Source organism: Zosterops lateralis, assembly GCF_965231275.1.
Source record: "Zosterops lateralis genome assembly, chromosome: 11".
NCBI classification, from domain to species: Eukaryota; Metazoa; Chordata; class Aves; order Passeriformes; family Zosteropidae; genus Zosterops; species Zosterops lateralis.
In genome coordinates, this window is record NC_139771.1 from 15343814 (window position 1) to 15356790 (window position 12977).

Genomic DNA, 12977 nt, shown 5'->3' on the forward strand with positions numbered 1-12977 from the left:
AAAGCTGTGTGGATATGGCTCCTGTGAATATCCTTTAGTGGTGAACATGGTGGTGTTGAGCTGTTCTTGCTCAATGATTTTAGAGTTTTTTCCCAACCTTAATGAATCTATGATGTGGTTTTTTTAACAATAATGGGTCCAGGTGTTGGCACACCAGGTCACCAACCCTGCAAAGGTGTGTGATGTGCAGGAAATGCTCCTCCACCAGCTTTCCCTGCCCACCAAAACCATGTCAACGATGGAGCTGAGCTGGTTCTTGTGTTTTTATAGCAAGACCAGCTCAGTAAAAATCACGTTTTCTACTAATGATTAACCAACACTCCTCAAGAGCAAAAAACATACACGAGACTCTTCGATTTGGATGAATATTTCCATTTATTCCAACTGGAAAAAACATTTTTTTAAATATATTTAAGTATCATTTCTTTTTTTTTCTTTTTAAAGGAATAATAATTATCACATTGTCCTTTACAAACAACAAAAAAATTCCTAGCAATAGTCTGTGGTATGTAGACATCCATCTTCCAGATTTTTCTGCATCTGCTGCTTTGAGTAGGCATGGGGGGTGTCCCTGTGTGTACCCAAGGCTGCCAGTGCCATCCTTGCAGCAGAATCCACAGGAAAGGGCTGGCCCCAGGGTGCAGGGACACACTGAGGTGCCACCAGCACAAGGGACGAGGGCAATCCAGCTGGTTAAGCTCTCAGCCCTCCTGTGGCTCAAAGCCCAGCCTTATCTTAACCCCCCACAGGTGCTTTTGGGTGCCAAGAGCCCCTTTTGCAAACTTGCTCCTTTCTGGGAAGCACTGGGACAACCTGGCCTTGGCTCGCAGCTGGGACACGCTGGGATGGCAGAACCCCAATGGATTAAAGCACACAGAGAACAAACTCACATCCACCAGAATACAACACAGCTGAGCCCGATGTAGGGGCCCCCTGCCACGGCAACGGGCTGTCCTGGCCCTGGGGCTGAGCCCCCCAGGGGACAAGCCCTGGCCACAAACAGCCCCAGAGGGGTGAGGGCATCTTGCCGGGCAGGAGGGGCCCATGGGGAGCAGTTTGCAGGTGTTCTCATACGTCTTAGGCAGGAGGCAATACTTGAGACTTCCACTTGGTAATGAACAGCAGTTAACATAACCCAGGAGACTAGAGCACCATAAGACAAGTCTATATTCAAAACAACGTCATGCTGACATCACACAATTGCACCATTTACACTTTATTTACTCCAAATAATAGTTCAATGTTTAGTAACTTCAGCGTTCTCTACAGAGGTGTGAAATTCCTTCTCCAGCTTTGGTAATTTACAATGTTGCAGACATTTGGTAGTTATGGTGTTTCCTATTTAATAATAATAATAATAAAAAAAAGTCCCTTTTGCAGCTGTCAGGGGTTTCTGTATCTGACTGATGGAGTGTACCTGCAAATTACAGGCTTCAAAATGCCACTGAGGCTTGTCAAGATTTAATGAATCAAAAAACATTCCGTTTATTGACCAGGATCAAAACAAACAAACAGGAAAAAAAGGGTTAAAACAAAAAAAACCCCTCAAAACCAACGAAAACTCAGACTCTCAATGATAAACTTAAAGAGTTTGATGATGAAATGGAAAGGGGGATCCAAAGTACTGTTTGGTTAGCTCTGACTGAAAACAATTCTGAATGTGCATGCATTTTCCCAGTGACTCCTAAGATATAGAAATTCCTCTGATATTACAAAATACAAAAATATTTTCTCCAAACTCTCATTTACATTGCATTTACAACAATCATGGAAATAACTTAGGCTCCCACACTGTCCAAGAGACAAATCACCTACCAACATGGCTAATGGAAAACAAAAATGTGGTGGAAAGCAAAAGCTACCAGCAAACTGATGCTGAGAGTCAACAGTGGCAACCAAAACGTACGGACAAACAGAGCTCAAGAGGGTGGCAGTATCTGGGAGAAGGAAGAGAAACTACTGGGTAAATATTACAGGCTAAAGTGAACTTTTAAAATTTTTATCTCCAAAGTAAGATGTGCAAAATATATTCACCGTGCCCAGGATTATGACTATTTATAGAAGCCGGTCTACAACCTTCTTACAAATCCCTACTCTTCGGGCCTTTCTTTTGTTACAATAAAAGCACTTACATGATCTAAAACAGTGCAAGATCGTGAGTTAATTTACATTCTCCCAAAGTGCCTGGCAAGGATGCCATTAGGATATGATACAGTTCTTGCTCTTCTGTCTTTTCCGGCTGTGCAACTGTCCCCTGGCCCCCACCGAGGAAGACTTGGGCATGCTGTATGAGCCGTACTTGTGCAGCAGCTCCTCGCTGGTCACGTACCGGAGGCGGGCAGGCTGCGGGATGGGCTCCCCGAGGAAATAGCCCTCGTTGTCGGACTCCGAGGAAGAGGAGCAGGTGGAGCACCAGTCGTATTCGGCAAAGTAGGGCCCCCATCTCTCGCCCAAGTGGTTCTGCAAGGCGAGATCCGACACCGTCCGGGGACAGCGGCCGTAGACATCCCTGCAGGGACCCTGCTCCATCGTCTCCCTGCAGCTCCTCTGGTGCATGAAGGGGTCATAGTCGTCCCTGGCTCGGAGCGAGGGTCTCTCCTTCAGGCGGTAGCACTGCTCGCTGGCCAGGTGCAGGGCGTTGTCCGAGCGGGAGCGCCGGGAGCGCCGGGGCCGGTGCGGGCGGTAGTGCCGGTCGTCATCCCGGAGCACGGTTCTCCGGCGTGTGCGCTCACTCATGGGGGTGTGCCTGGGGATCTCCTGAGCCCCCAGCTGGCCCCCGGGCACGCCGCTGCCGTAGTCGAAGCTCTGGTGCATCCGCCCGTGCAAGGGCCGCTCCTGGTAGCCGAGAGGGCTGGCGAGGTCGTGCAGGGTGGGCTCCATGTCCTGGTACTGCTGCGCCGACAGCAGGCTGCGCACGGACTCGGCGCTGCGGAACTGCATGGAGGAGTTCAGGGTGCCCATGTTGCTCATCTTCTCTGAGACGTTCATGCCCGAGTCTTTGCTCAGGTCAGGCATGGAGAACCTGGAGAGGTGCTCCTGGCGCTTGGCTCCACCATCTGCTGAGAGGCCTTTGCAGGAAAAAGGCAAAGGGAAAAAAAAAAAGAAGTTAAGAAAGAGAATTTTCTGTCAGGGAGATGCAGGGTGGAGGCTGTTTTTGGCCCAAGACTTTTGCTTTAAAAAGCAACTCAGTGGTATCAGTTCTGTCCTGAAGAGCCCTTTTTAAGAGGAGGACTTTTATTTTTTTTAAAAGAGCAGGCAGTTCCTCCTTCGGGGAAATCACACCAATTTAAGGTGTTTTGAGTTGGACTCCAAGCTGCTTTTCACGACTTCCTTTCCCATATGTCTACACTGTCTGCAACTTGATAGGAATAACCAACGATGCCAGGGAGAAATCATGCGTCAGAGGTAACCTGAGGCCTCCTGCACGCCGAGCTAACTAGGGTGCCATGATCCAGCACTCACACCTTCTGCAATGACAACACATTTTGGAGGACTAAACGACGAAAACAGGGCCACTGACTTAATTCAGGGTTGTCACTATACTGCACCTCACAGGTCCCCTGAATGACACCTATGGAGAGACCAAAGTTACAGTTGGGTTTCCCAGGAAATGCCCGAGCACCAGAAGGTCTGCTGGAGCTTCCTGTGAGCCGCACAACAGTGGGAAGGTCAGAATATCCCTGCAGATATGCAGGGAGTTGTGCATGGGCAGGAGTCAGAAATGTGAGCTCCACCTTGATGGGGTGCCCTGCTTGGGAAGGTGACCCATTAGATCTGATCTCTCCAATGTGCCAACAAGCCCTGAGCTCCTGCAAGATGCTTTCCTTCAGTCCAGGAAGCCTCCACCTTGGCAGCAGGGAAGAAGTGGGGTGTCTGCTCAGCACCTGCCTGTCAACAAGAAACTCAATGCACCCCACAGTGGTTGGCTTGTTTTATGGGTGTTTCTTGACTATTTTCTGACCATCTCCCTGTTGGCTTGACAACTGGCAGCAGTCAATGGTTGCACTGCAAGCTCAGGACAAGATGTTTCGCAAGTTATTTCAAAGGAAATCTGTTCCATCCCAAATCAAATGCGGAATGTTTGCTTTGGCACCCTTCTCCCTGTCCCTCTGCACAACATCCCAGAGCAGACCCAACACAGAGAACTGTGCACCGTCAGCAGAATTTCCAACATGACGCACAGCCTTTATGCAATCACCAACAATTTATGACTGTAAATTAATTATAAAAAATAACCACCCAGCCCACAATTGAAGAATAAAGCCCTTTTTCCTTTAACAAAAGCTGCTTGCATTTCATCAAGAGCTCAGCTCCTTTTGGCATTAGCTGCTGCTGCTAAACCTGAGCAAGAACAAGGGTTGCTGTCACTAACCCCTTTCATGTGTTGCTTCAGGGTTTCCTTGGGCCCAGCTTTTCAACTTTGAAAAGATCAATAGATCCTGCAAAGCTAGGCAAAGTTTTGCAAACCCTGCTCTCAGTGGCATCAGGGAGAGCTTTACTGGCCCTCACATGGTTTGGTTTTGCTCCTTGAGTCCCAGCTTCTTTGCTTTTCTGCTGTTAATGGGGATGTTTTTGAGTTTAAGGTAAAGTGAAGGTGATGCCACAGGAAGAGGGAGAGGCTGGATTAAAAAGAAGGAAAAGCCATGGGTTTTTTTTGAAGAGGACACACTTTTCAAGTCAACTTCATGCTTTTTTTTTTCCTCCCTAAGTCACGCTGACTTTGAGTGAGCAAGCCCAAACCCACCCACTGCCCTTTGGAAAAAGCCCTGGATGGGATTCCTGTCCCCTCTGAAGACCTGCCTACCCACGCTCCACACTCCCATTATGTTTCTCCTCCTCACTGGAGCTGTGATTTCCTGCCTGTGAACCCAGTGAAGGCATCTATCACATCAGACACTGCTCTCCATGTCCCCCCTGTGTCAGTGTGGAGGAGCCCAGCAGCCCCTGAGGAGGGAAAAGCAACTCAGTAACATGCGCAAAGACTTCCTGAAAAGCTGGAGCAACAGCAGGACTGCCAGCAGAGCTGATCACAATGAGAATCATGGCTGTTGACAGCCCAATGTGGCCTTAATCACATCTGTCAGACAATAGCTGACACCAAGGAAAATGAGCCCTCAGTGACATTTATGCAGCACTTCATTAAGGGAGCTGATGCAGCTCTATGGTAAGAACGAGCAACAGCAGTGCTGTGCAGAAATACAGCTCCAGCACCACAGGATGCTTCTGTGGCATCAACAGATCCATTTTGGCAGAATCATTATAAAGGGGCTGACCTTGCCTCACTCACAGGGGCGTGGTGTGAGCTGGTGCTTTGCTCCCAGCATCAGCCATATCAGATGGTACCCGTGGGTCTCAGTTGCCCCTCACAGCCATTTCCCTCCTGTGGTCCTGCATCAGCAAGAATAAAATGAGTGCTTGGGCACAGGCTCTGAAGACATGGCAAGTGTGAAACAGTGTTTTTGAATTAAATAAGACACATCTGCATCCTTCTCATTACAGGCAGGAATGATGTGGCCAAGATCAAGCAGGACAACCAGGAGGGAAACCTGTTTCTTTTTGTGTACAGTAAAGCAAGCTGTGATAAGTGAGGTGCTCCGGCTTGGGAAGGGCAGAGCCAGAGCTTCATTGGTTTAGTCTGTGCAGGACAGGGGACTCCAGCCCCTCACACACCTCCAGCAGACACCTATAAGTGCTTTAGCCTCTTCCCCTTAGAAGGCAGCAAGGGGCAGTGAGTTCAGACAAGGATCCTGTGACCATGTGAATGGCCCATGCTTGGAGTGCAAGGTTTAATCAGCCACAGGGATGTTTCTGGCTGATCATTCAGACAGAATGATTATAATTAAGCAGAAACATTCTGAGATCTTGATTTGCCAGGAAAATACTGATTGTAAGAGGAATCCAGAACTAAACATGTCCATCACCATTGCCAGTACAGAGAAATTGGGGTGTGATGGAGCCTGTGCTCAGGAGAGTCTGATGCAAAGCCAATCCAACATCCAATGGCTTTATCTCTCCATATGACAGAGTGAAAAAGGCTCCATGCTGAGGGCAATATGTCTTCCCTGGTAGACTGGGCAGGCTGCACATGCACAAGCCTTTTTTTTTTTTTTTTTTTTTGAGAGCTACACTTAGAAGTGACCCAGCAAGCCATGCAGCTGGGAGAGGACAACTTTTATTAATATGCTCATGGTGACAGTGAAGGATTTATTCCACTCGCTCAGAAGCAAAGCTGTGCTCTTCTAGCTGAAGGCACTGAGAGCTCTGCATGGCTCTTACAGTGCCCACAGCAGGTTCCAAGTTCAGGATGCAATCTATAATCCTTGCAGAACACAAAGGTGTCTCCAGGCTGAATTTTACATTTATGCCAAGGCATCATGAGCAGGGCTAGGCCCAGATTAATCTTTCTAAGGTCTCAAAATGTCCCTCTCCATGGCTCTCTGTGGAGCCACAAGACCTCAGGAGGCATAGTGGGAGCAAGCCAGAAGTGCTCCAGTCTGACCGCAGCGAGATCAGGGGATAGCAATAACCATTTGTCTAAAAAAATTTCATCTAAAAAACATAACCTGGGAATAAAGTTTGAAAGAGCAGAGGTTGTTTAGTCTAGAGGAGAGAAAGCTGAAGGGGATATAGTAACAACCTTAAAAGGCAGAAAAAAATGCTTGCAAAGAGGAGGGAACACATTATCCGCCAGGTCTGCTGACTCCTGCAGCAAAAGTTTCATATTGGAAAAGAAAACTCTTCCTGTGTAATCACAGCAGAAGGTGACTGGGGCAGGCTCTGGCACTGGAAGGTTTCCCGGGCACCCAAAGGCAGTGGTGGGTTTTCCTGGCACATGCAGGGTGTCTCCAGATTCCTGGTCCCACAATGTCCTGGATGGGGCAAAGGTGGCCCCAACCCTTGTCTCCTCAGGTCATTTGCCATTCCAGAGCTACACCCATCCATGAGGCCCCATCTTAGTAGTTATGTGCAGCTGTTGCAGCTCCTGCTTATTGAAGTGTTTCATCTGGGAACACAGCTAATTACCCAAGAGAGCCACAGTCTGGAAGAGCACATGAGGTGAGACCCCACCATGCAGCCCTTTCTCCTAATGAAGAAATGTCAGAATCTGTTTCCTAAACCCATCCAAGGGAGCAGGAGCCCTGCTCTGGCCTGTGGCGTGGTGTGGTTGTTACCACATCACCAAGACCATTCCAAGGGTGCAAACCCTTGGAATAACATGCTGACCCCACCAAAATTCCCTTCTGCATGATGCTCTGAGATACTGAACACATCCCTGTTGGCTGCCCCAGAGGCTCATGTCACTGCTGCCTCCAGCACGGTGCTTCGGCTGGTGGCCGTCCTGGAGCCAGACTGGTGCCAGCACCACAGCACACGTAGACACAGCAGGTTTTGCTGCTGCTGCTCTCCACTGCATGGGGCTGCCAGGCTCAATATTTCACCCTGGAACCATGGAAACACATGCTTTTCCAATGAGCACAAGGGAAAGCTGCAGCTTGGCTGTAGGTACTCGATATAGAAGTGGAGCTAGCTGCAGCACCAAGAAAACCAAGCAGATTGCTGGTTAACATTCAGGTTTGCTAAGAACACCCTGTACCATTCCCTCTGAAGTCTGTCCCCACCCCTCCTGAGAACCATGTTTATCCCATAAATAGTGCCAAGGGAAATAACACCCAAATAAGCAAAGCGACAGCACAAAGATACCCCTGGTGAACATCACCTCTACAACCTTGCCACAACAAAGCACTCAGAGGTGCTTCAATCCCACTGTGTGCTTTGCTAAACAGGGGCTGCAGGTTGCATTATGAATTATTAAAGCACTCAGCAAATGACAGCAGAGAGGCCACAGAGAGTGTGTGGGCTGGGTGTGAGGCTGGAAATGGAGCCCCCCATGAGGGGAAGCAGCTCCCAGCCCCCATTAAATCAAACTCCCTATGAAGCTATGCTAACACAGGGTGAGCCAGCATCCCACTGCAGGGGAGCACCAGCCAGGGAATGCAAAATATCCTGACATAGGATATTGCAAACAAATAGGGCTGTGCTGATGCTTGTTTCTTGCCTTAATGTTAATCACAGCAGACACACATATCTGCATCACAGCTCTCACCACAGAGCCCCACAGAGGTGCCTGCCAGCACCAAAACCCAGCACCCAGCCCTGACAGCCAGTGTTTAAATGCAGCTGTAGATGCACAGGAGGGTAGAGCACAGCATCTCTTGTGTCCAGCCCCCTGTGCCAGAGCCTTGTCTCTCACGCAGCATCAGGCATCCTCACCACCCCTCAAACAGGGTTTATTTCAAGGTCAGTCCATAGAACTAAAAGAGATTTAAGAAGAAACAGCCTGCACAGAGCTTTGTTTATAACTCAGCCCCGTCTCACTTCTGAGCGACCTCAGGGCATGCAGAAATAAAGCAGAACCTTTGTGTAACTGGAAATGATGGAAAATAAACAATTTGGGGGAAGGCAGAGCCCCCACCAAGTGGATCACAGTCCCCCCAGCCTCCCATGGTGCATCCCCATGTGTAACCCATGGATGTCACTGGGTATTTCCCAACTAATCAGTCCTTCCCAGTTTGGTGGAAGAAGTCCCTATGTGGCTGCTGCTTGGAAAAGGGTTGGATTTTAACCCAGAAGCCCCCCTATAGCTCCCTTATCAGCACTCCCATCTCCTGTGTCCTCCCCACAACAAGCCATGTTGGGGATGATGCTTCCCCCAATAACATCTTCCAGAAATCCATTTTGGTTCTCCCTCTGGTTTGCATTACCCCACCTGCTCTGCACTGCCCATGTGTGACACTGAAGGGGTGAAGACATGCAAGAGGTTGGCCCCCACAGCAGGCACACCAAACCTCCCACTGTTGAGTGGGAAAAAGCAAGTGAGAGGGAGAAGAAATGTTCCTGACAGTTTTACAGTGGTTTGGCATTGGGCCTTTGGGGTGGAAAACCTTTATCTTCACATCAGTTTGGAAATTACCTGCTTTGTATTAGGAAATGTTATATCTGTACCTCGAAACTGCAAGAATTCCCCCCAGGGATCTGATCTTCCAACTTGGAAGCAGTTTTGTGCTGGCTGTGTCTGGGAGAAAGAGAGTGATAAGAACATGGTGGAGAGCTGAGAACCTCATTTTTTCATAGAAAAACTCAGGAACAGCCAATGTGGCACTTTCTGGATTGCATAACTCAGATGGAGCACTTGGGACAGCCACCCTTTCCAGCCCAGGGGAGAGAGGAGCACACAGGGAGGGAGACCAGCATCCAGACCTCTCACTGCCATCCCTGAGGGTGATCAGGAGCTGCTCCCAAGCTCCCAGTGCAGGAGAGGCTGGGTTAATTAATGTCTCTCCAGAAAATACAACCCTGGCCCTTAGTCAGGGCTTGTTCTTACCCTCACCTGCCCTGCAGCTTTTAGCTCCTCTGCAGGCAGAGGAAGAAAAGGGACTGGAGACAGTCCACTCAGATGATGCTATCAGGTCACTCTGCAGCTCAGACACGCAGGGATCAGCCCTGTTCTCTCCACTTTCTGGTTATATCACGGTTGTTGTCTAGTCCTGGAAAAACTAACTATGTGGGGCCTTTGGGCATCACACAACACAGATGACAGGAGCAGTGTGTGCCATGTAAGTGAAATCACATTCTACCCTGTAACAGCACCAGTTTAACACATTTTTAAACCGGATTTATGCCTGTGACAGATGTTCCCCTCACTCAAACTCATTTGCTCAAGGAATCCTTAAAATCTTTTTCTCCTTTTGCATACAGCAGTGTCACCATTCAGTGTGACTTCTACCTCCAAAAGGCTCCTGCTCTCTGCAAGCAGCACACAAAGGGACTGTTCCCAGATAACAACATTTAGCCTGCAGGTACTTTTTTAAGTGGGCTATTTGACCAGCTGTCTTTTTGTGGAAATAACTGCTTGGAATCAGCAGAGATCAGCTCTTGATTTCTAATTCCACTGCCAGACACATGCAGCGACTGCAAAACCTTTCCGGAGGGAAACACAAACAAAGGGAGCAGGGCTGATGGGCCAAGTTATCTTTTGGGAAGTGATGAACCTCTGGCAGGATCAGTCATCCCATCATATGCAAACCTTCCTGGACACATTCCATCTTAGCATTGTCCCAACTGCTTAATGCAGGGAGCTACAAGGCAAACACTGCTCCAGGATCCACTGGTTTTTGTTCTTGTTACTGCCATTAAAAAAAAAACCCAACAACCCAAAACCCCAACAGTAGACAAAGGAAGCACAATATAAGAGATTATAAAAGAAAATCAGCAAAAATGGGCTCTCTCAGAAAACAGGCTGAGAAATACTGTTTCCTTTTTGCTTCTCCATCTAATAGCCATGTAGTGCAGGAGGATACAGTTTCTACAATTTCTAAGAAGCCACAGCAGATTTGGAGTCTGTTGTAGCCTTCAGCTGATGGCAGAATGGGGATTTTCATATAGAAACATGGAAGGGGAGATGCCCTCCACCAGCAGGAGACACTGCCCTTTGCCACTAGATGTGCTTAAAGCCCATCAGCATTTGTGGCAATCACACAAGCACGAACCAGAGGACAGCAGAGACACTCCCACCTAATTCAAACCCCAACACAGAGCACAAGCAGGGTCACAGCCACCTCTGCCACTCACATGTCTGGTGGTGCACTACTGCCCAGGGTGACAGCAGAGCACAAGCCAGCACTGTAAGGGCACGTGCTCAGGATTAACACGGTGTCTCACCTCTTTACTAACCCATGAGGAATTGGCTTTAAAGCGATTAAATAGAGCCTTTTGGTAAGGTAGAAACCTGGGGTCCTGCAGGAGATTGGGGTCACGTAGATCTTGACCCACACAATGGCTGACCCTGAAATATCACAGGGAACAACATCTGCTCACGGCAGGCAGTCTTCCGGCCAAAGGACAGGGATTACTGCTGCCAGCCCTGAGTTATCTGCATTACTGACTGTCTCCGGCTAATTAGCAGTTAAGTTGTAATAGAAACATCACAGCAAAATCCGCTGCCAGGGAGGTACAAGCCTTTAACATGTGCTCTCCAGGTCAGGGACTGTTTGCCCTTCAGCTCCCTATAAAAAACAGACTGTTTTCCGTGATGCCATAAAACCTCAGATGGATGCAGTGTTAATTATTTCACTTTATAAGGTGGAGCATCTGTGCAGCATTGGTAGCTCAAAGGGACTTTGTATGTGGATGCCTGGGAGCTTCTGGCAAAGCAGAACTGGAGGATGCAGGGTGGAGGACATGGGGGGAGCCAGACCTCCAGGCTGTGGATGGGGGGAGCTCCATGGGGTCTTGATCAGCCACAGCAGGGATGGGAAAAGCCAGGCAGCAGGGTGCTGTGTGTGCCCTGACATCACCTGCCCAAAAACCTGCTCTCTCACAGATCTCATCCAGGTCACCAAATCCCCCTGTCCTCAAAACACTGCCAATTAAAAGGGATGATAATTGTGTCCTCCATAATTGCAGACATGGCCCTGGGGGAGCTGCCTGTTGCTGCTGCAGTGCCCCTAGCTCAGCTGAGCCAGCTCACAGAGGAAGGGAAATTATTAGAACCTTGCGCATTAATAAAAACATTATCATCTCATTCTGCAGAGGAACGATGAACACTCACTGCAAGCCCCATCACGCTGAGCATCTGCTCCAGAAAGCAGGAAAGCAGCAAGCCATTAGGGCAGTCACTGCCCCTGAGGAAACTCAGACTCTGGTTCTGTATGGTGGACGGATGCCTTTGGGAGGTCTCCCTCCCAGCATTTTAAAAAGGGGTTTCTAAAATGAAAGGCAGAATCATTTCCACTTTGATTTTAAGGCCTTGCCATATTTTCTCTGTCTTGACCTATATCCCCAATAATATGTTACACTTCAGCTCCAAAGCATGCAACAACCTCTCCACTGCTCAGGGATTGCTCATCCAAGCTTGGTGTTGCTCAAGACTCTTTGTACTGAAGGGGTTTACACAACACAATTTTTCAGGAACACAAGAGGCTTTGGCAATGTGGAGCTTTGCTCAGGGAAATGCTGTTTTGGAGACCAATTCCCAATTCCCTTGCCATTTCACATCTATTTTTCCTCTGTGTATATCTGAGACTGTTTAAGCAAAAACCCTTCCCAGCTCATTAGCTTCTCCTCTCCCTCCCATTACTCCACTTGGTGGGTAGGGAGATCCTGGCTGAAATAGAGATCATTTCACATCTTTGCATGGGGCTGGCAGCTTCCCTAAACAAACACACCAAACCCCGGGCGCAGATGAGGAGGCATGGGCGTAGCAGAGCAAACCTGTCCATCCAGGCAGGGCAGAGCCCAGAACTGGGATTCAGGGGGACTCAGCTCTCTACGGGCTTGGCAAACTTCACCACCCATTGCAAGCATCCTGTGGGGGATCCTCAGGACCAGGCACAAACACCCCACAGGCCACTCCCTGCCAGGAGCAAGGAAGAAGGGCTCCATTTTGCAGGGGTTCAGATGCAGGACCTGCCTAAATGCAAGCAAGGATTGGCTGGAACAGAGAAAAGCCAAGGGGAGCCGCTAAGAAAAAGCAAGGCAGTTCCTCTGGTGAGCAAACCAGGCTCAGTATTCTCTTTCCTAAGTCGTTTTGTGCTGAGGGACGTGGGAGCCGTGGTGGGTGAGCGAAGCAGAGCAGGCTGCAGGAAGGACAGAGCCTGCCCAGCGCCAGCTGCAGACCAGAGCCGCACACAGACACGTCCGTGCACACACACACCCATCCCTGCAGCCACGAGTGAAACCCAAACATGTTTGGGGTGAGAGGACTGAGAAATATGACCCTCGTGAGGGATGTGCTCGTGAGAAACGAGCTCAGCCTGATGGGACAAGCATCTTGCCTGGCTTTTCCCTGCAGTTTCTACTAAGGGTTGGGGAAGAGGAATTAAAGAGCTGTGCATAGAGGGGGAGGAATTTCTTTCAACTAGTCACGTGCTTGAGGACTGCATAACATTCAAAAGGGGTTAACTGGGCCTATTTCAAAG

The 12977-nt window shown here is 49.0% G+C and overlaps 1 protein-coding gene across 3 annotated transcripts in view; it reads right to left on the minus strand.

Annotated features, from left to right (window-relative positions):
• Positions 1 to 427: 427 nt before the first annotated feature.
• Positions 428 to 12977, minus strand: part of PRICKLE2 (prickle planar cell polarity protein 2) — a 105675-nt gene continuing 93125 nt past the window's right edge. For all 3 annotated transcript variants that reach the window (XM_083869548.1, XM_083869550.1, XM_083869549.1), the window contains exon 8: positions 428 to 3068. In XM_083869548.1, the coding sequence (XP_083725674.1) occupies positions 2200 to 3068 (869 nt within the window). In that variant the 3' untranslated portion in view covers positions 428 to 2199. The remainder of the gene's footprint in view (positions 3069 to 12977) is intronic.